At 39.8% G+C, this 19,610-nt stretch overlaps 1 protein-coding gene across 2 annotated transcripts; it reads right to left on the reverse strand.

Moving 5' to 3' along the window:
• Nucleotides 1-594: 594 nt before the first annotated feature.
• Nucleotides 595-19,365, reverse strand: LOC139466479 (methyltransferase-like protein 27). 2 transcript variants are annotated; one of them, XM_071248208.1, is made up of 6 exons: nucleotides 19,290-19,365; nucleotides 16,164-16,317; nucleotides 15,064-15,192; nucleotides 12,011-12,146; nucleotides 10,852-10,950; nucleotides 595-2,486 (listed from the first exon to the last, which is right to left on the reverse strand). In XM_071248208.1, exons 2-6 carry the CDS (start codon nucleotides 16,293-16,295, stop codon nucleotides 2,317-2,319), a joined length of 666 nt encoding a protein of 221 aa, XP_071104309.1. In that variant the 5' UTR covers nucleotides 16,296-16,317; nucleotides 19,290-19,365; the 3' UTR covers nucleotides 595-2,316. The 2 variants fall into 2 exon arrangements, with proteins under 2 accessions (XP_071104309.1, XP_071104275.1); XM_071248174.1 differs by having other exon boundaries at nucleotides 16,164-16,320.
• Nucleotides 19,366-19,610: the final 245 nt, after the last annotated feature.

Here is a 19,610-nt window from a genome sequence, read left to right on the forward strand (position 1 = left end):
AAGTGTTGGTTTCTATTTATTCCCTCAAAGATCAGCTCAGCATACCAACCTGTCTTATGCTTGTGGTAAGAGGCGACTAACGGGATCGGGTGGTCAGGCTCGCTGACTTGGTTGATGCATGTCATTGATCCCAATTGCGTGGATCGATGCTCATGATATTAATCACTGGATTCTCTGGATCAGACTCGATTATTTACAGACAACCGTCATACAGCTTGAATATTGCTGAGTGCAGCGTTAAACAAACCAACCAACCATCCCTTCTGTCAGAGGAGGTAAATCAATTTATTCCAGCCTTCTGAATGGTAGTTTTACGGAGATATGTCGGATTCTTCTTCTCTCAATATGCATCAGACTGTCCTGGTCCGTCTTGGCAATTACTGGTTTGTCAGGTACACACTAGGAGATTGCTAGCAAGTAGTCCATGGCATTATTATTACTATTAATTGTGAAGTTTATTACATCACTGGCGGTGAGATAGTCATATCTTTCACTGAAATAGATATTGACCCTATGTCGAGTGAGTGGTGAGAACAAACATCTATCTATATCTATATATGTTTATTAAAACCAAATACAACAATTCACGGCAGTTTCTTAGAAGAAAATTCTCAAAAGAAATTCACGATTTGGAAAAATGATTATTAACAACAACTTATATGTACAAATCTCAGTTTAATTATGATTCCAGACATATTCCTTCAGCTTCAGGCCCGACTTTCGGCATCCTCCATATTAACCACAAAGTTTTCGCGATCTTCACTTACATGCCTTTAATTTCCTTCAGCAAATTTGATTGGCTACGCTACCAGTTTTCACGTACCAATCAGAATGCGAGTTACAAACCGGTCTCAAGGTTGGGTTGGCGATATCAACAACAATGATTACGATAGAGTTTGTGAGAAATTAAACGTTGAAAAACGTAAATGAAAGTCCTCAAAAATCGTTTTGATTGAAAGGATGTCTTCACGTCCATACAAACTCGCGGTGGCTTTTGTTTCTAGACTATACGAGTTACCTCCCTTACCCATTTTCTTTTCCCTTATCTCGACGTTTTATTGGTCAGTAAAATGTTAACACAAATCAAGAGCCGGTAATTTAAGATCGCGAAAACCTCGTGAATGCGTACAGGGGTGAGTGTAGGTTTACCGAAATGCGAGCCCTGGATATATTGAGGACTTCGGCGGTTTGCTGAAGATGTTGAAGGACAGACGATGTGCAATGCCCTGGCTAACTTGACCCTTCGGTCCTGTAGAGGGAAAGACCATCAACGTTTGTAATAGGGGTCAGAGTAGGTCTTCAGCAACTGTACATGCCGTAAAAGGCGACTATGCTTGTCGTAAGAGGCGACTAACGGGATCGGGTGGTCAGACTCGCTGACTTGGTTAATGCATGTTATAGTATCCCAATACGTTGATCGATGCTCATGATGTCAATCACTGGATTGTCTGGTCCAGACTCGATTATTTACAGACTGCCGTAATATAGCTGGAATATTGCTGAGTGCGGCGTTAAAAAACAAGCAAACACAAGGGTCATGAGTGTGACCATAATGAACAATGAGACCCCCGACGGTGTAATTGTATTTGACGGGCTCTAATTAGTAGGATACCAGTTTTAATCATGCTTTTTGATGATGTTCCGGTTTCAGTTTTTTTCAGATACTTCATGAAATAAATTGTAGACAAGTCTTTGAGGTGCGATAGCCCTATGACGCAGTCACCGTTCGACATACCTCAAATACGCAAACTGGCCAGACGTCCTAGTAGCTCTAAAATAGTACTGTCGCGAATACAAGGAACATTTACTGTCTTAAAACAAGAATAACGGTTTTCAACATGATTTATTCATAGCGACGCCACATCGATGCTCTTTGTGTTGAACACATGACTGACACCAGATGTTTCAAGTCGAGATGGTTGAGATATCTTAGATAGAATTCGGTTTGGACATTGCAAGTGTCGTAACTCGCTGATGGATATGCATGAAGGATGTGAGTGATATTTGGCATACGTCATCTTGCCCAAAAGAACCATAAAATATTAAGAACTATGTCTACATGCGTTTGTCTAGTCTGTCATACAGAATCAGAAAGAAATATAATATTTGGCAAGTCTAGATTACTGCAGTTTAAATTGAAAGTCTATTGGCCGTTTTTCCATTATATTTTATTAAGATAATTCAACAACTTATCTTCTGTATACTATGCTCATTTCAGAGACTAGTTAGTCTAGCGATTGTCTTACAGATTGTAGGAACTGAATTAACATAAAATCGATTATAAAAAGAAGTTTTGTGACGTTGCTTTATGGTTGGTTACAAGACCATATAAACCTGCAAAATACCACCAACTCCATTTGATATTTCTGGCATGGTTTGCTCGTCTTCTAGTTTCCACACCCTACGAGATTCAAGATTAGAAAGATTTGTACGAATGATGTCACCTCTAAAGTTGCGGTCGTAATTGTTGATCATCACACGTCCACCTGGAAAAATAACATTAGTTGTCTATCAAAAGGGGAACAGGAACATGCCTGTGTAGTACAATACCTATCCGCAAAAGGTACTTGAGCACGACGTAGAAACAGTTTATGCTCTCACAACTCCATACAATGAGATCCATACTCCCATACACCATAGATCCATACACACACAGAGACCTACACACTCACAGCCTCACCCACAGACCTACACAGCCTCACACACACAGACCCACACAGTCACACACAGCGACCAACACTGTCACAGCCTCACACACCGAGACCTACTCAGCATCACACACAGCGACCAACACTGTCACAGCCTCACACACCGAGACCAACACTGTCTCAGCCTCACACACCGAGACCTATACTGTCACAGCCTCACACACACAGACCTACACTGTCATAGCTATACAGTGACCAACACTGTCACAGCCTCACACACACAGACCTGTACTGTCACAGCCTCACACACACAGACCTACACAGCATCACACACAGAGACCCACACAACCTCACACACAGCGACCAACAATGTCACAGCTATACACAGTGACTAACACTGTCACAGCCACGTGTACACAGACCTACACTGTCACAGCCTCACACACACAGACCTACAAAGCATCACACACAGAGACCTACACAGCCTCACACACACAGACCTACACAGCCTCACACACAGAGACCTACACTGTCACAGTCTCACACACTGAGACCTACACAGCCGCACACACACAGACCTACACAGCATCACACATAGAGACCTACACAGCTTCATACACAGTGACCAACACTGTCACAGCCTCACACACAGAGACCAACACCATCACAGCCTCACGCAGAGAGCCCTATACTGTTACAGCCTCACACACACAGACACCTACACTGTCGGAGCCTCACACACAGAGACCTATACTGTCACAGCCTCACACACAGAGACCAACACCATCACAGCCTCACACACAGAGACCAACACTGTCACAGCCTCACACACAGAGACCAACACCATCACAGCCTCACACACAGAGACCCACACTGTCACAGCCTCACACACAGAGGCCTATACTGTCACAGCCTCACACACAGACCTACACAGCCTCACACACACAGACCTACTCAGCCTCACACACAGAGACCTATACTGTCACAGCCTCACACACAGTCACCTACACTGTCACAGCCTCACACACAGAGACCTACACTGTCACACCCTTACACACTCACATACATTCATGAACATGCATAGAAACCCACACTCCCAACCTCATGCATAGAGATTCTCGCCACCACAAAAAGGATCTCTGACAAATGATAAATATAGAATACTAAACGAGCTCCCGTGTAATACCAATTTTATGAAACGAGTGAATAGTTGTGGTATCTGACTCGCTTTCGCTCGTCAGATACCACAACTTTTCACGAGTTTCATTAAATTGGTTTTACACGGGAGCGAGTTTAGTATTTTATTTATTACTGGCCATTTATAACGTTTTTAGAATTATACTGTTGAGTGTGAATAGGCTGACACCTACACGATCCACGGCATAATTAATCCAACTGAGTTTAACACAGTAATACTTCAAATACGTCAAAAGTTGAAACGTATGAATTTAATACCATCCAACGGTCCACCTTTAGAATTCAGGCGTCTGTTCCACAAAATTATCGTAGTGTTAAGGTTAGCAACTCATATACTTTAACTTAGACCAACGACTGTCGTTGCGCTACCGTACGATTGCCTTGTGGAACGGGGCCTTGCACCTCAAAGTTTACAATCACGTCGTAATAGGGCCCGTAAGTCTCGCGAAGCGCTACTTCCGGTACCAGCATTTCCGGTGACATGCCAATATTCATGAACTAGTTCTGCTTTCGAAATGCGCGACCGCCAAAGCTAACTCTGTAGACGGGACCAAGTATACTACCATACTTGGTTGTCACCGCTGTTGACAGTCGTAAAAGTTTACTTATTTCGGTATAATATGATCGGTTATTTGTCATTCCTGCAAGGTGTATTGGTTCCTGATTGACAACTGACAACCATAGGACCGTTCGTAAAGGTATGTGTTCTTTTCTTTACCTTTAAAATAATTTTAACAACCAGTGCGGTACTATCGTTCAGACGCGTATTTATAGTCTCAGTGGACAGTGTTTTATGATTACGGAGGATGTGTTACATGTTTCTCTGATGTTAGATTATTTATGAAGATGTAACTACTAATAGGTAGGCCACATTACCCAACTTACCATGGTATTCTGGTATCTGACAGCATAAGCAGTGTCAAGGAAGCCGTGCCTTTGACAGTTTGAATAGGCATTAAATTATTAGGCAAGATTTGGAGGATGAAATTTGGAATATTTATGCTATGAACATATTTTTAAACGTGAAATATATTTAAGGATATTCTATTAATTTATTTTTTTAGTATTTATAGTATTTAATAAACCAGTCATATGTTTGAAACTTAAATTTAAAAAATGCATTATATTTGGTCATATATATATATATTTGCTCTGTCACTCACCTTTAATAAAGTAAATAATTTTCCATTATGGCATTTGTTAGCTTTGATGAGAAACTTATTTTTAAAATATGTTTTTTATGAAGGAAGGTTTATGCAATGTATAAAGCATATGCATAAATTGTTGTGTAATTATCAAAATTAGTTTGTATATTTAATGTGAATAGTTATAATAACATGCAGAGTTATTATTATTTGCACTTTGGTAGGCTTGAACTAAAGTTTTACTCTCATCTAAATGTAAAGGATGACAAAAATTAAGGAAGACACACACACACACACACACACACACACACTCAAAAATGGTTTATTGAAATAATTAAAAGTTTAATAACCTATTTTGGATGAATGATTTTCATAGCCCTGCCAATATATATATTAATCCCAAAAATAATTACGCTAATTAAATAAATGTCCTCTCAACATGCACCAAAAAAGAATATATGTGAAACTTCTATTATAAACATAAACAAAATTATAGTGTCACAAATCACTCAATAGTTAATCAAATAACCATGAAACCAAATCAATACATTATATCGATGACTATAATTTAGTATTTGAAATAAATATATCAAACCCTAACCTGTAAAACACACATATCCCTTGATTTCGAATTCCATTCGAATATACAATATTATGGGCATAATGAAATTGTGTCAGTCAAAATTTTTTTTTATATTTTACTTGCGAAATTCAGTTGAAGACCTCTTAGTCTTAGGTGGTTTCAGGTTTGTGCAACAAGTAACTGCTGTTAGTATTCCATATGAATATTCACAGTGATATACCTATTTTTCAAATTGTGTAAACATTATTTGTTAGTCCGGTGATGAATAGAACTGGTGTTAGACAATGGTAATTTTACACTGTGTATGTACTTGATGTCTAGCTCTATGTTGTTGCAGAACATGAATGTTTTTTTTCTTGGTTATGCAGGAGTGAATTTCTGCTGTACAGCAACCAAAAGTCGAAGCAGCATCCAGCACACAGCAACTTCAAGTCAGAAGTGGCCAAAATGCAAGACAAATACACTGAATTGTGTAGGCGATCACCAATGACATGTCCTACATTAAGAAAGATTCTTACTATTATATGAAGTGTAATGTTATTCTGAGGGAAGAAATAAAAGTGTTACACCTTGTCAGCAATATAATTGTTATGACACTGCAGACTGTGATTGATAGCAGGATTAATTGTGATGAACGGTAGGGTTTTTTAAATTAATATTTCTGGTTGTGAGGCTCAATTGAACCAAGTAAAGAAAATTGCCACAAGTCCAAAACATTAATACATTTACCTTATCACTCAATCAACACTGATGAACACAAATTTAGTGCAACCATATTGACTTGATGCAGAGATAGAAACAATTGCACCTATTTTTCATATATTTGTGTATTTCAAATATTCTGCTCAAAATCCAAGTCAAACAAATGAGGTAACTGACATTTCACATTTTTCGCTATCCATTTGGACCAATCTGTTTTAAGATCTGGTCAAGAAATGTCAATGTTTATTGGCTATTGTTCTATGAATCAGTGTAATTTGCATGCTGGACCCTAAAACAGCGATGCAAAAACAAGACATGTTGATATTTCAACAAAGAATTCATTTCACAAAGCAACAACTGCCATGCCATTGGTTAAGTTAAATTTTCATTGGTAAGCATCTGTTGTATTTTTTTGGAAACTCTTGACCCATAAACATTCCATGTGCATTGTTATGATATTATATTCAATATCAATTCAGTATCATGGCTGATACCAGAAATATTAAAAAGACTTTTTTTGTATGGCATTATCCCAGACAAAAAACAATAAATAAGCTTCAGATCTATTCAGTAATTTTATTCCAAGGTCACAAGTATTAAACATTCATGGCAAATATTCCCAAATGCCAAACCTGAACAAATAAATGTGCCAGCATGCACTGTTACTGGTGTCAGTATCTAGATTCACACTGGACTGGAGAGTCCCAAGATGTTCTGCAACACCATGTTGATGACAAGTAGGTCCTGTTCCAGCAAGTGTCCAGTGTATATGGTGTATTCTGATGTTCACAGACATCATTTACAGAACCAGTACTTCAGATAGAACTTTAATATGTTTACATCTGTATACACAACAAGAGTTGTTCTTTCATAGGCAATGCAATGCTTAACCACAAAATATTCCCAAAAATATGTTATTGTCCGAGATGCTCTTGAGGTGCAGTTATGTTTGGCATCAAGGTAATTCTGGTGATCCATATGCATCTACTCGTGGGTCAGATGAGGAAATCTTTCTCCCCTCAAACATGGAAATATGGCCCAACTGCAAAAGATAAATAACACTAATGAGATCATATAATATATACTTCTAAAATACCAGTCATTTCTTACAATGCCCACATCAAGATATACTTAATAAATTAAGCATGTACATTGTACCTTCAACTGAATATGATAAACAAATGCTAAATGGGGTTGTAATGATCAAGTCTATTCACATCATACAGAATACATTTAAGTGAGGTCACTTTTCAGAGATCTTAAAAACAAACACTGCAAGGATTTAATCATCATTATTTACAAATTAGATTAATATTTTTTTTTGTGTGAATAAAACCTGATTTTTTAGTGCACATAACATTATCATCGTGATATTGGCACATATCCTTATTTATTTACACAGGCACCCCCATAAGTCTCCTTGCACAACATTAAGTATTGACAAAATTTGCATTGCCAACATGCACATGATAGGCCTTCTTTAAATATGACTATAGTTTGTGTCATCTCCCCTGGACCTACAAATATAATTTTGTGACGTTCCTTATCAGAGCTGAACATTTATTATTGGAAAAGGTTAAGGATAGATGTAATGAAAATTTGCCATAACATTGTATGGTGCATAAACCGAGAGCATATTGAAATACCTTCAGAACGAATGTTTATGCTCATTTTACAACGCCAACACCATTGTACGTGTGATGATGAACCATGAACCGACCAGTATTGCCTTATCAACACTGACAATTATACCAACTTATCAGAAGTGTGCAAAAAACTTACCTCAATATTTATGAATGGGTAGCGGCCAGTTTCACATCGACCATAGGACGTCTTGACAACACTGCAACTGCTTTGACAAGCCAACACTTGCTATTCATGTTCCCCATCTCGAGTGTTTTAATGCCTGTGACAATGTCATGTTTTTCTAAGTTACACCTGCGTGTTCCAAATATGATTCGCCGGGCCCTGTCCGACGTAACACTGCTGTCGCCATTGCCGCGAGACGTTGTTTGTCACCGGAAGTACTAAGTAACGTTATGTCTCGCGTAGTCCCGTGACCTACTTACACCCCCTATACCCGATGACGTCATTTGTGGAATTTTGTTTCAAGATCCTTCTGCGAAACAATGCCATGTGACGTCAACCTAGCAACCAGGTTGCTGGGGTCATCGAGTGTGCATAAACTCCTCTCAATGATCTGTAATCTCCACACGCAATGTCGTTGAAAAAGCCAAGGGATGTTGAGAGCTTTCAATATTTGTTCGTGAAACGTGTTCCGAGAGTACATAAGCACGCGTTTTGGTATTACACAATAAGGAGATAAATATTTCGTTTTGTAAGATTTGCGTGATGTTATGCTGAATGGATGTACGGAAATTTCATTTGAACACGACGCCGTAAGGCGGAGTGTTCAAATGAAAAATTTCCGTACATCCATTCAGCATAACATCACGCAAATCTTACAAAACGAAATATTTATCGACATTGTAACATGAACGTTAAATAAAATCGATATTTAGGAGGAACTAATTTACTGAGCGCATGACACAACAAGACTGTCGTTAGTAATACGTCTCCTCGTGCTCACCTTCGAAAAGATGCATGATATAGGGTGCCGCGAAACCGATCAATGGTTTCGAGGTACTCCAATAATGATGGTCCATTTTACGAAAGGGGTGGTCACATGTTCAAGCCCATTTCTCAGAAAATAAACAAACAACAGGAAATATCACAAATTTAATTCTTTATCACAGTTCCTCATCCTACTTGTAATTGGTAGTTATGCGTATCTATGCAACACAAATAATCAAAATTAGAAAAGACGTACATACTGTTTGGCCCCTGTACAAGATAGTGTCAACTCGCCTGAAACTGAGGTGGTGACAAGAGACGTCAAACATGTGCGAAATTTCAGACATGCAGCTTAGCTGGGATGGAAAAAGTTGTTTACTGTTACAGTGGAAAAACATATGTGAGAGAGGCCGTGGAAATTAGCAGAAGAATTAACCTGGAAATTATTCACGGGAGCAGTGGACAGTGGCAGGATATTTGTATCTTGGACAGGTACCAAATTACGTTCGTTAGCGAGCTGCTGCTGTCCCTGAAAAATGTTCGAATTATGTCGTTTTTGAGCCGAGCTCGTGTCAATGGAATACGACTTCAACGATTCATCGGTTTTGTGGCCGGTAATTTTGCAAATCTCTCGATTTTCAATACCTGCGTTTGACAGCAAAGTGACGGCAGTTTGCAGTGTGAAATTCCCGGTCTTGGATAATGTTAATGCTGCGCTGATATGCCTGTGTATGGCAGCACGCAACCCAACAAAACTCGATTTTGAGTAAAGGTCTCCCTCAGCATTTCTGACTTCGGCATAAAAGAACCTCAGTCTCTCGTTCAGTTGAAAAGCAGGAAGCTCTTCGAACGTGGATTCAAAACCTCGGAAACCAAACCATTCTGGAAGTGAAAAGATTGCCTTGTTCAGGGTACAAATGTGACGGTAAGTGGGAGTAAAATATTCGTTATAATTATGGTGTCGTGTTTAAATGAAATTTCCGTATATCCATTTAGTATAACATTTCTCAAATCTTACAAAACGAAATATTTAATTTATGTTAAGATTTTGGTCAATCTCGTTATATTATTGCCAATTTTTGCGATGACACATTAGTCACGCTTTACATTGCTGTCATGGCAATGGTGTAAGGGAGGTAACTCTCGCTGATGTTGATCGAATCTGCTTAGGAAATTTTGGTATGTGTTTGTGTATTCTTTTATGATTCAATGGCTTACGTCGAAATATTTTAACTGCCTGTAGATTTGGAGAGGTTCCCATCCACGATGTCCTGTACTGCTTTTTCATCAAGGGACGCGAAGCGGTCACTGGATGCTTGAACTTTGGGCTCTACGGCAACGCTGGCTGTATTTCCTAGTTCAGGCGCCATCTCAGAACGGTTTTCAGCTTCAACAGCTGTTGTGGGTTATAATAAGAACAAAATTAGGTGGGTGTATGAAAGTCATAACTATTATAGAGTTGCAATAAATGTTTTTACTATGTTAAAAATTGATTTTGTTTTGTTTTTTCCTTTGGCCAAGCCCAAGAAAATTACATTAATTATGATTATTGTTTTGTAATTAATGGAAAAAGGTAAATTTCATTTACCTTCAAATTCTTGAATTATCTCAGAAAATGTCTCGTCGTCCCATTCACTCAATATTTCATCGAAATCTCTGATGTGGAAGTCAGGGTAAAGTTCAGTCTGTTCCTCCATGTTGATGATTTCAAAAATAGTTCCATTAATTAATGTATACATACACGGTGATGAGACCCCAAAAATTCAGCGATGTTATGCTCATTCGACAACACTTTTTAACCAATCAGATCAGGGAACATACCTACTTTTATGTTACAATGTGTAATACAGCTGTATGTTTATTAAACGGGTGATCTCTTCACGGGCAAGTAATAATATCTATTATCTAGACCTTATTACTATTTAAATTGCTTAAAACTTCATGGCACACGCCAAATCCTTCGGATATGTACAAGCTCCTGTATTTTATCCTTGTAACATACCTTTCTCCGTGACCCTTGCCAACTCCTCAAGAGCTTTCACTGTGAGTTTCTTCATGATTTCTGAACTCAGACCCACCATTGTCACCACTGTGTAGCTGTCTGTGAACAACCAGGTATACCGTAAGCAAGTTGCGGGAGGTATATGAGCTATAAGAGGTATAGCAGTTATAGGGGGTGTATGAGGTATGGGAGATCTAAGAGATATAGGAACTATAAGATATGTTGGAGCTATATGATATATAGGAGCTACAAGAGATATAGGAGTGAGTGAGTGAGTTTGGTTTAACGCCGCTTTTAACAGTATTCCAGTTATATCACGGTGTGTCAGCTTCATGTGGGAGGAAGGCCCGAAGTGATGCAGGTCTCAGACATTTACCACTTTGGTGAAACCCATGAGCACGGGTATGGTGCTGACAAACCAAGAAACATAATCGGGGTGAACCGGGATTCGAACCCACAATCATAGGTTTCTGGCGTGCCCAAGGGACGCAACTCTGCACAGCGAATCGTGGGGCCTTAGGGGCCACCCATGCCCACTGGAGCTAAAAGAGAAATAGGAGGCATATATAAGAGATATAGGAGGTATATGAGATATAGGAGCTTTAAGAGATGTTGAAGCTATGGGATATATATCAGCTATAAGAGATAGTGGAGCTATAAGAGAAATAGGATGTATATATAAGATATATAGGAGCTGTTAGAAATATAGGACCTATAAGAGATGTTGGAGCTATATGATATATAGGAGCTATCAGATATATAGGAGCTGATAGAAATATAGGGACTATAAGAGATGTTGGAGCTATATGATATATAGGAGCTATCAGATATATGGGAGCTGTTAGAAATATAGGACCTATAAGAGATGTTGGAGCTATATGATATATAGGAGCTATCAGATATATAGGAGCTGTTAGAAATATAGGACCTATGAGAGATGTTGGAGCTATATGATATATAGGAGCTATCAGATATATAGGAGCTGATAGAAATATAGGGACTATAAGAGATGTTGGAGCTCTAGGATATATAGGAGCTATCAGATATATAGGAGCTGTTAGAAATATAGGGACTATAAGATACTAGTATACAGGAGGTATCAGTTAACCTATATCTGCAGTAATACCATTGTAATGCAACTGTACGTTATCCGACTCACCATCCGCAATATCAAGCGTGTTTTCCCCGAGAACATCACAGATGTATCGCTCATATAAGTTGCTTTTCTTGGCCTCATCCAGCATGTTTTGGGACGGCTCCAGACCATCAATGTGAACAAATCCATGTTTCCTCATCTGAAATATTTGGACACTGAGCGACTTCCTTGATCAGTTGATGTGTCATAATTCAGTCACATTTTCTGCCTTTCACATGGACGATTAGTATAACATAAGTTGTCATTAACTTTGACAAATACGATGCTGCATGTGTCACAAATAATACAACATCGACAGTCGCTATATGCGTGATCTCTGCTACCTCGACAGAGGTCATGCTATATGCGTGTTCCCTCCAACCTTCGCTGGAGTCATGCTATATGCGTGATATCTCCTACCTTGACGGATGTCATGCTATATGCGTGATCACTCCTACCTCGACGGATGTCATGCTATATGCGTGATCACTCCTACCTCGACGGATGTCATTCTATATGCGTGATCACTCCTGCCTCGACGGATGTCATGCTATATGCGTGATCACTCCTACCTCGACGGATGTCATGCTATATGCGTATTCCCTCCAACCTTCGCTGGGGTCATGCTAGTTGCGTGATATCTCCTACCTTGACGGATGTCATGCTATATACGTGATCACTCCTACCTCGACGGATGTCATTCTATATGCGTGATCACTCCTACCTCGACGGATGTCATGCTATATGCGTGATCACTCCTACCTCGACGGAGTTCATACTGTATGCGTGATATCTCCTACCTCGACAGAGGTCATGTTATATGTGTGATATCTCCTACCTCGACAGAGGTCATGCTATATAGAGATTACTACACGAGTGACTGTCAGATACCATGATTGATCTTACAACGAGTTGTTTCAAAAAGTATCATATAACGAGCGAAAGCGAGTTAGATACGCTTTGTAACGAGTTGTAAGATCAATGGTATCTGACCGGCACGAGTGCAGTAATCTGTTTCTTACACACCCTAAAATCGCACCTTTTTAGCATCGAAGCGATGCATTTTGTCTATTCTCATGATTGCAGTAGCGCATTAATACATAACACCACTGTCATAAGTGACGTCATCCTATGTACTGTTTACTACTCATAAATAATGTGACCCTACACAAAAAGGTTTCCGCCATATCTGTGGATTATCAAGGCGATGATGACAATGCAAACAAGACAAAAACAAAGAACACGCTGGGTGCCGAGTTAAAAGTTTACACCTCAAAGAAATTACCAAATATGTACAACAATGTTTACTTCCGTATGGCATCACTGCCGGTGACCGACTTTTACAAAATGGCGTGTTTCACTGACAACAGTACGCGGGATTTCCAGAGGAGGATTTTCGTTGATTGAGGGGTCGTATACACATAAATGTGTCACGGCAGTAATCAGAAACATTCTGACAATCTGCGTACTGTTATTTGTTTGCCATGTTTTCCAATGTAACAAAGAGAATTAGTCAGAAATGCAGATAACTACCGCCATCGTTGTACGTGATTTTGCGTCAGTCATGGCGTCACACAGGACGGACACTTTTACGGCTTCTGTTGAATTTACGACATCATTGTTTCCATAATTAGTGCAACGATACTCTTCCCATGAATATTTTCAAACGCGTGATCGAGCCAGTGTATGTAACAGTTAGACGAAAGTACCTGTAGTAAAAATACTAAACAGTGTAAAATCTGAATTTTGCTTTGTTTACATTTCAGCAAGTACAGCTTTCCGAGCAGTTTTCGTTTCCATACTTAATTTATTTCGCATGATTTCATCTAGATAATTTGCATTGGTGACAAAGACCATTTGTCATTTGTTTCTAAAATGTATGAGGAATTCAGGGATGTATGTAAAGCAGCTGAGTTTGAAATATACCTGATCGAATAGGCGACTCATAACCGGCATTTTGCAAACACAATGCATTATGGCGGAACGTACACTTCGGTGTTCGTTTATGCGTATTTTCCAAAACATTCGAAACGATTCTAGGCTTATCAGCGACGTTTCAGAATTATCATTAGTGATTTGATACCCGTGATCTCTAATATGCTATTTTTCTACTTTAATTAATCGTGTAAATATCCTATATTTAGATTTCTAAACACACAGTAATTGTGAATTGTGATTTGGCGAGATTTACAATGTACCTAATTTTCAGAAGTCACTTTCAGTAATTTTGCTTTGCCTAAAATGACAGTAAATGACAAACAGAAGGTGGAATTCAAAACTGTGAAATGTATTAGTTTGCGTGACATATTTTTAATTTTATTCGATTTCGAAGTTGAAGTGTGTCGCTGTGGCATCCAGGGGGTTTACACTCTGAAAAATGATGATGTTTACATAACAACAGATAATGTAACTGATAATAATAACAAACAATCTCGCAGACGAGGACGAGTTTGTTTATTTTTATTATTAATTACACGGTCCTGTTTTTCAATACAGACGTAAGTGAACATTCGACTGAAGCACGAGCAACTTATGACTTACACTCAGGAAAGTAGTCCGTCATCATCTGACCTCAGGTCATCACCACGGAGTAGCCAATCACGGGCCTGGAATTCGATCTCACACATATGCTTGATACCAGTTATCTCAAATGGGTTTCTCACCCACAGGTGTGTAAGAAATGTGCGATCTCTCCTACCTCAACGGATGTCATGCTATATGCGTGATAAACCCTACCTGGACAGAGGTCATTTTATATGCGTGATATCTCCCACTTCGACGGAGTTCATGCTATATGCACGATCTCTCCTACATCGATGTAGGTCATGCTATATGCGTGATACCTCCTTCCTTGACGGAGGTCATACTAATACGTACTATCTCCTACCACGACGGAGGTCATGCTATATGCATGACATCTCCTACCTCTACAGAGGTCATGCAATATGCATGATAAACCCTACTTCGACGGAGTTCATGCTATATGCACGATCTCTCCTACATCGATTGAGGTCATGCTATATGCATGATATTCCCTACCTAGATGGAGGTCGTGCTATATGTATGACATATCTTACCTCGAAAGCGGCCATCCCTGTGCCAGCGGCCACATCCAGGATCTTGACATTCTCTCGATTGCTGGGATACAGAGCTGCCAGGCTTTCGCCCATCCATTTCGGCCCCTTGTAACCGATTAGGGTCTGCGCCTGATAGTATATCACGTGATAAAATCATCAAGAAAGTAACGCACGACAGAATGACCCTGTGCCGACTGAGAAAACATATATGACCTTAAATCTGACTTTTTCTTTTTTAATAAGTAACATATACCCAGTCTAATGAAACCACTTCGAGATTGTGAAAAACACATTTCGGACGCAGTAAACTTTCAAGCAACGAGCTGTTGTGGGTGTCTGGGGCGTGTGGTCAGGTGTTTGATGCCCTAATCAACTGAAAAAAATTACCTTCATCTAATGCTTGTCAATTTTTTTCATGACCCTCCCCTTGTCCTTGTACATTTTGTATGACCTTCCCCACAAAGACAAAATGCAACAGCACAAAAAATTTATTTATGTCAATTTCCATTAGACCCTCCCCAGATATGTATCACTATATTATTGTTTATGACCCTCCCCATGAGACCCCTCCATAATAAATGACCGGTACCTTAACCATACCGCCTCAATGCCCGACTCTAAGGATGCATATGTTCATACATTCTCGAGTTGTTTGGAAAACAAGTTGTTTGATCATTAACTTGGACATACGATGTCCGACCCGAGAAGATGTAAATCACTGGATTGTCTGGCCCAGACTCGATTATTTACAGACCGCCGACACATAGCTGGACTATTGCTAGTGCGTTAAACAACAAACAAACGTACAATGTCCAAATCATCCCCACGGCGTAAAGGGAAATATACTGAATATCAGATCCATATTCTAACGCCACGTGGTTCCAAAAGCAAAACAAAACAGTGCCGACAGTTGCGGTAAAATGCTGACAAACCTAAAGAATTATCCCCAGTCACAAACGAGTGCTTTACTATCGCTTCAATATGGTCCCTTGACATTGTCTCATATGTCGTGTTGTGACTTGAGTATCAATACATTTTTTTATAATATTTTTATTTTATTTATAATTTGTTTAAATGTTAACCAATACCAGCTACTGTACCTTGTTGTACTGTTCACTTATTTCGTCGAATCGTTTGACAATAGTCTCATTGTCCAGGCCCTTCGTTATCACATAGTTCACGATTCTTTGTCCCTCCTGCACCTCCTCGGGTGTAAACTGTGGCTCGGCCATCGCTAGTGTTTGCCAGGGGTAGCTGCTGATAAATACACGTGTATATCAACATAACCGATGCAGTTGGTTTCTTATCAAGAGTAGCATTCTTGAACGCTTGAACTTTGATCGTCACGACACTTACTATTATCTTATATCCGTGAAGATCCGGGGTAGAATAGGGCTTCAGCAACCCATGCTTGCCGAAAAATGTGTTTTCAGTGTGCGGGGCGTGATGCGACTCTGAGTACATTCTGTTAATCAGTCCTTTGTATTCATACGCATATTGCTCTCATTGTATGGCTGGTTGCGTTAGCCATCAAAGCTTTTATGATGGAACATTTACAGTAACCATCTTTTTAACTGTAAAAGGCGACTATGCTTGTCGTAAGAGGCGACTAACGGGATCGGATAGTCAAGCTCGCTGACTTGGTTGATATATGGCATTGTATCCCAATTGGGTAGATCGATACTCATGATGTTAATCACTGAACTGAAATATTCTGAGAAAGTCAGTTATTCATCATTACTAATTAATTCAGGTTCTGTGTTCGTATACATTTCATTGTCTCTATAGTAACAAAACTGGGAACATGCAAATCAAATGAAAGACATGAGATTAATTTCATGTTACGTCTGAGAACCCCAATGCTGCTGGATTATCACTCAACATGTACCACCATTTCAGCACAGAAGGGCAGTATCACAAGAACCTCCATATCCGATCAGAAGGGCAGTACCACAAGTACAACTATTTCCGCACAGAAGGATAGTACCACATGTACCACCATTTCCGCACAGAAGGATAGTACCACATGTACCACCATTTCCGCACAGGATAGTACCACATGTACCACCATTTCCGCACAGGATAGTACCACATGTACCACCATTTCCGCACAGAAGGATAGTATCACATGTACCACCATTTCCGCACAGAAGGATAGTACCACATGTACCACCATTTCCGCACAGGATAGTACCACATGTACCACCATTTCCGCACAGAAGGATAGTACCACATGTACCACCATTTCCGCACAGAAGGATAGTACCACATGTACCACCATTTCCGCACAGAAGGATAGTACCACATGTACCACCATTTCCGCACAGAAGGGCAGTACCACATGTACATCCATTTACGCACAGAAGGATAGTACCACATGAACATCCATTTACGCACAGAAGGATAGTACCACATGTACATCCATTTACGCACAGAAGGATAGTACCACATGTACCACCATTTACGCACAGAAGGATAGTACCACATGTACATCCATTTACGCACAGAAGGACAGTACCACATGTACCACCATTTACGCACAGAAGGATAGTACCACATGTACATCCATTTCCGCACAGAAGGATAGTACCACATGTACCACCATTTCCGCACAGAAGGATAGTACCACATGTACATCCATTTCCGAACAGGAAGGCAGTAGACATGCTTATTGTAACACAGTTGTACGTGGTGTTGGGGAAAAAGGTAACCACTCTGAATCTGCTGTCTGTGAATACATCAGTTGTAAGCTTTTGTTTGTTTGATTCTTGCCCGGATCTTCATGGGTATGCAATTCAGTGAGACAGTCGTGTATACTAGAAATAGCTTTGACTGATAATGTTCTTTTTAATTGAGAAACTTAAGACAAGTATGTATCAAAGCTTTCATTTGATATGAATGTATCACAATATCAAAGTCAGATATATTTTGAATTATGATCGATAGGCGATGAAAAATCAAAGATCTTATTTATAAAAAACCTCGAAACAGCATATGTGTCCAACATTAGGGTCATGTATTATCTGGTACCTCCTGCTCATGGACGAAACATAGAGAGTTTAAATCCATCGATTCAGAGGGCTACGGGATTCGGTATGAACGTTGCTGTGGCGGTCTAGTATTGGTGTGGTTAAAGATGACGTCAGCATTGTTCATAATGGGAACAATATTCTGTTGTACGTTTTCATCATTGTACGTTGAACAGTTAAGTTGCCTTGCACCACGTTGCCTACTTCCGCCCACATTATTACTTTGCCACCGCCCAATCTGTCAACCCCCGTATTCAGTTGGCGACAAAACGTTCATAGAGAACATATACACTGACTCTCCCATCAGTTCGATACAGTCTAGATATTGACTACTCGCTGAACCATACAGTTCTCAAGCGCAGGTTAGGCTAAATGTCGCAGTTGACGAAGTTTGTCAAAACAACTCTGGTAGACCGTCTTGTTGTGACCTCCACGAAGGCGCCCCAACACCTTATTAATGTGTGTGTGTGTGTGTGTGTGTGTGCATTTACATCAACAGAACCTCATTTGATCTATTAAAACATTGTCTCCAACATCAAAGGTATTCATGATGTTTGTAAACACCTACTCACGTGAACCGGCGAAAGAAGTCCCACTTCATCTAATTTGCATATCTAATTTGCATACATATGTCATTGGGGTATAACATACATGTTTTTATGTCATAAGCTTATGTCATGGATAAATGCTTTAGTTAAATGATATATTATATATCATTATAGACGTCAACCCTGTCTTCATAATACATGTTAACTTGTACCCCAGGACTATGGGACTATGTAACGAATACGTTCAACACCAACAAGCTCGATCACTTGCGAGGCCGGCCTTACAGACGGGTTTGTTGAAACAAGTTGATCAACAAACCCGTCTGTAAGGCCGGCCTCGCAAGTGATCGAGTTCGTTGGTGTTGAATATTATTGTCACATTGTCCTGTGTTTCGTGCGTCAAAATACCTTAGTTCTTTCAGTTCTTAAAACGATTTTACATGTCTTAATTCCAGCAAGAAACTAACTACCTAACTACCATGCTACCGTAGACCGGCACGTTAGTGGAATTGACAACACGGACTGCTCCCTCTGCCACGAGGGCATCTTTATCAAGTCATGTGTTTTCTCGCCCTAGTTTTGATTGACGACGACGGATATCATGGTCAGACTGCTCCTTCAGTGAAAACTCAAACCACAACCAACTTACCCTCGTCCTCGTCTAGCGCAGCGTCGTGCGACGGTGTACCGGTGTATGCTCAAGACAGTTCCCTGTATACTTGTACCGGTGAAGGATCAATTGTGGCTTCCCGTGAAATGTTTACAGGTATGTCCGTCAAACTATTATTGAAAACTGTACTTGTGTTAGGCTGATTTTGACCCCTGTGAAATAACTTAACGGGGAAGCTTTTTCCCGACTGAAACGGTGTAGCCACTAATTGCGTACCTTGTTGACTAAATCATTTAAGGTTAACCAGGATGCCTGTATGAGATGCATATACACTTGTTTTTAAATTCCCTGCCATATCAG

The sequence above is a fragment of the Haliotis cracherodii genome, unplaced genomic scaffold (assembly GCF_022045235.1).
Source record: "Haliotis cracherodii isolate W230 unplaced genomic scaffold, xgHalCrac1.p SCAF_1, whole genome shotgun sequence".
NCBI lineage: Eukaryota > Metazoa > Mollusca > Gastropoda > Lepetellida > Haliotidae > Haliotis > Haliotis cracherodii.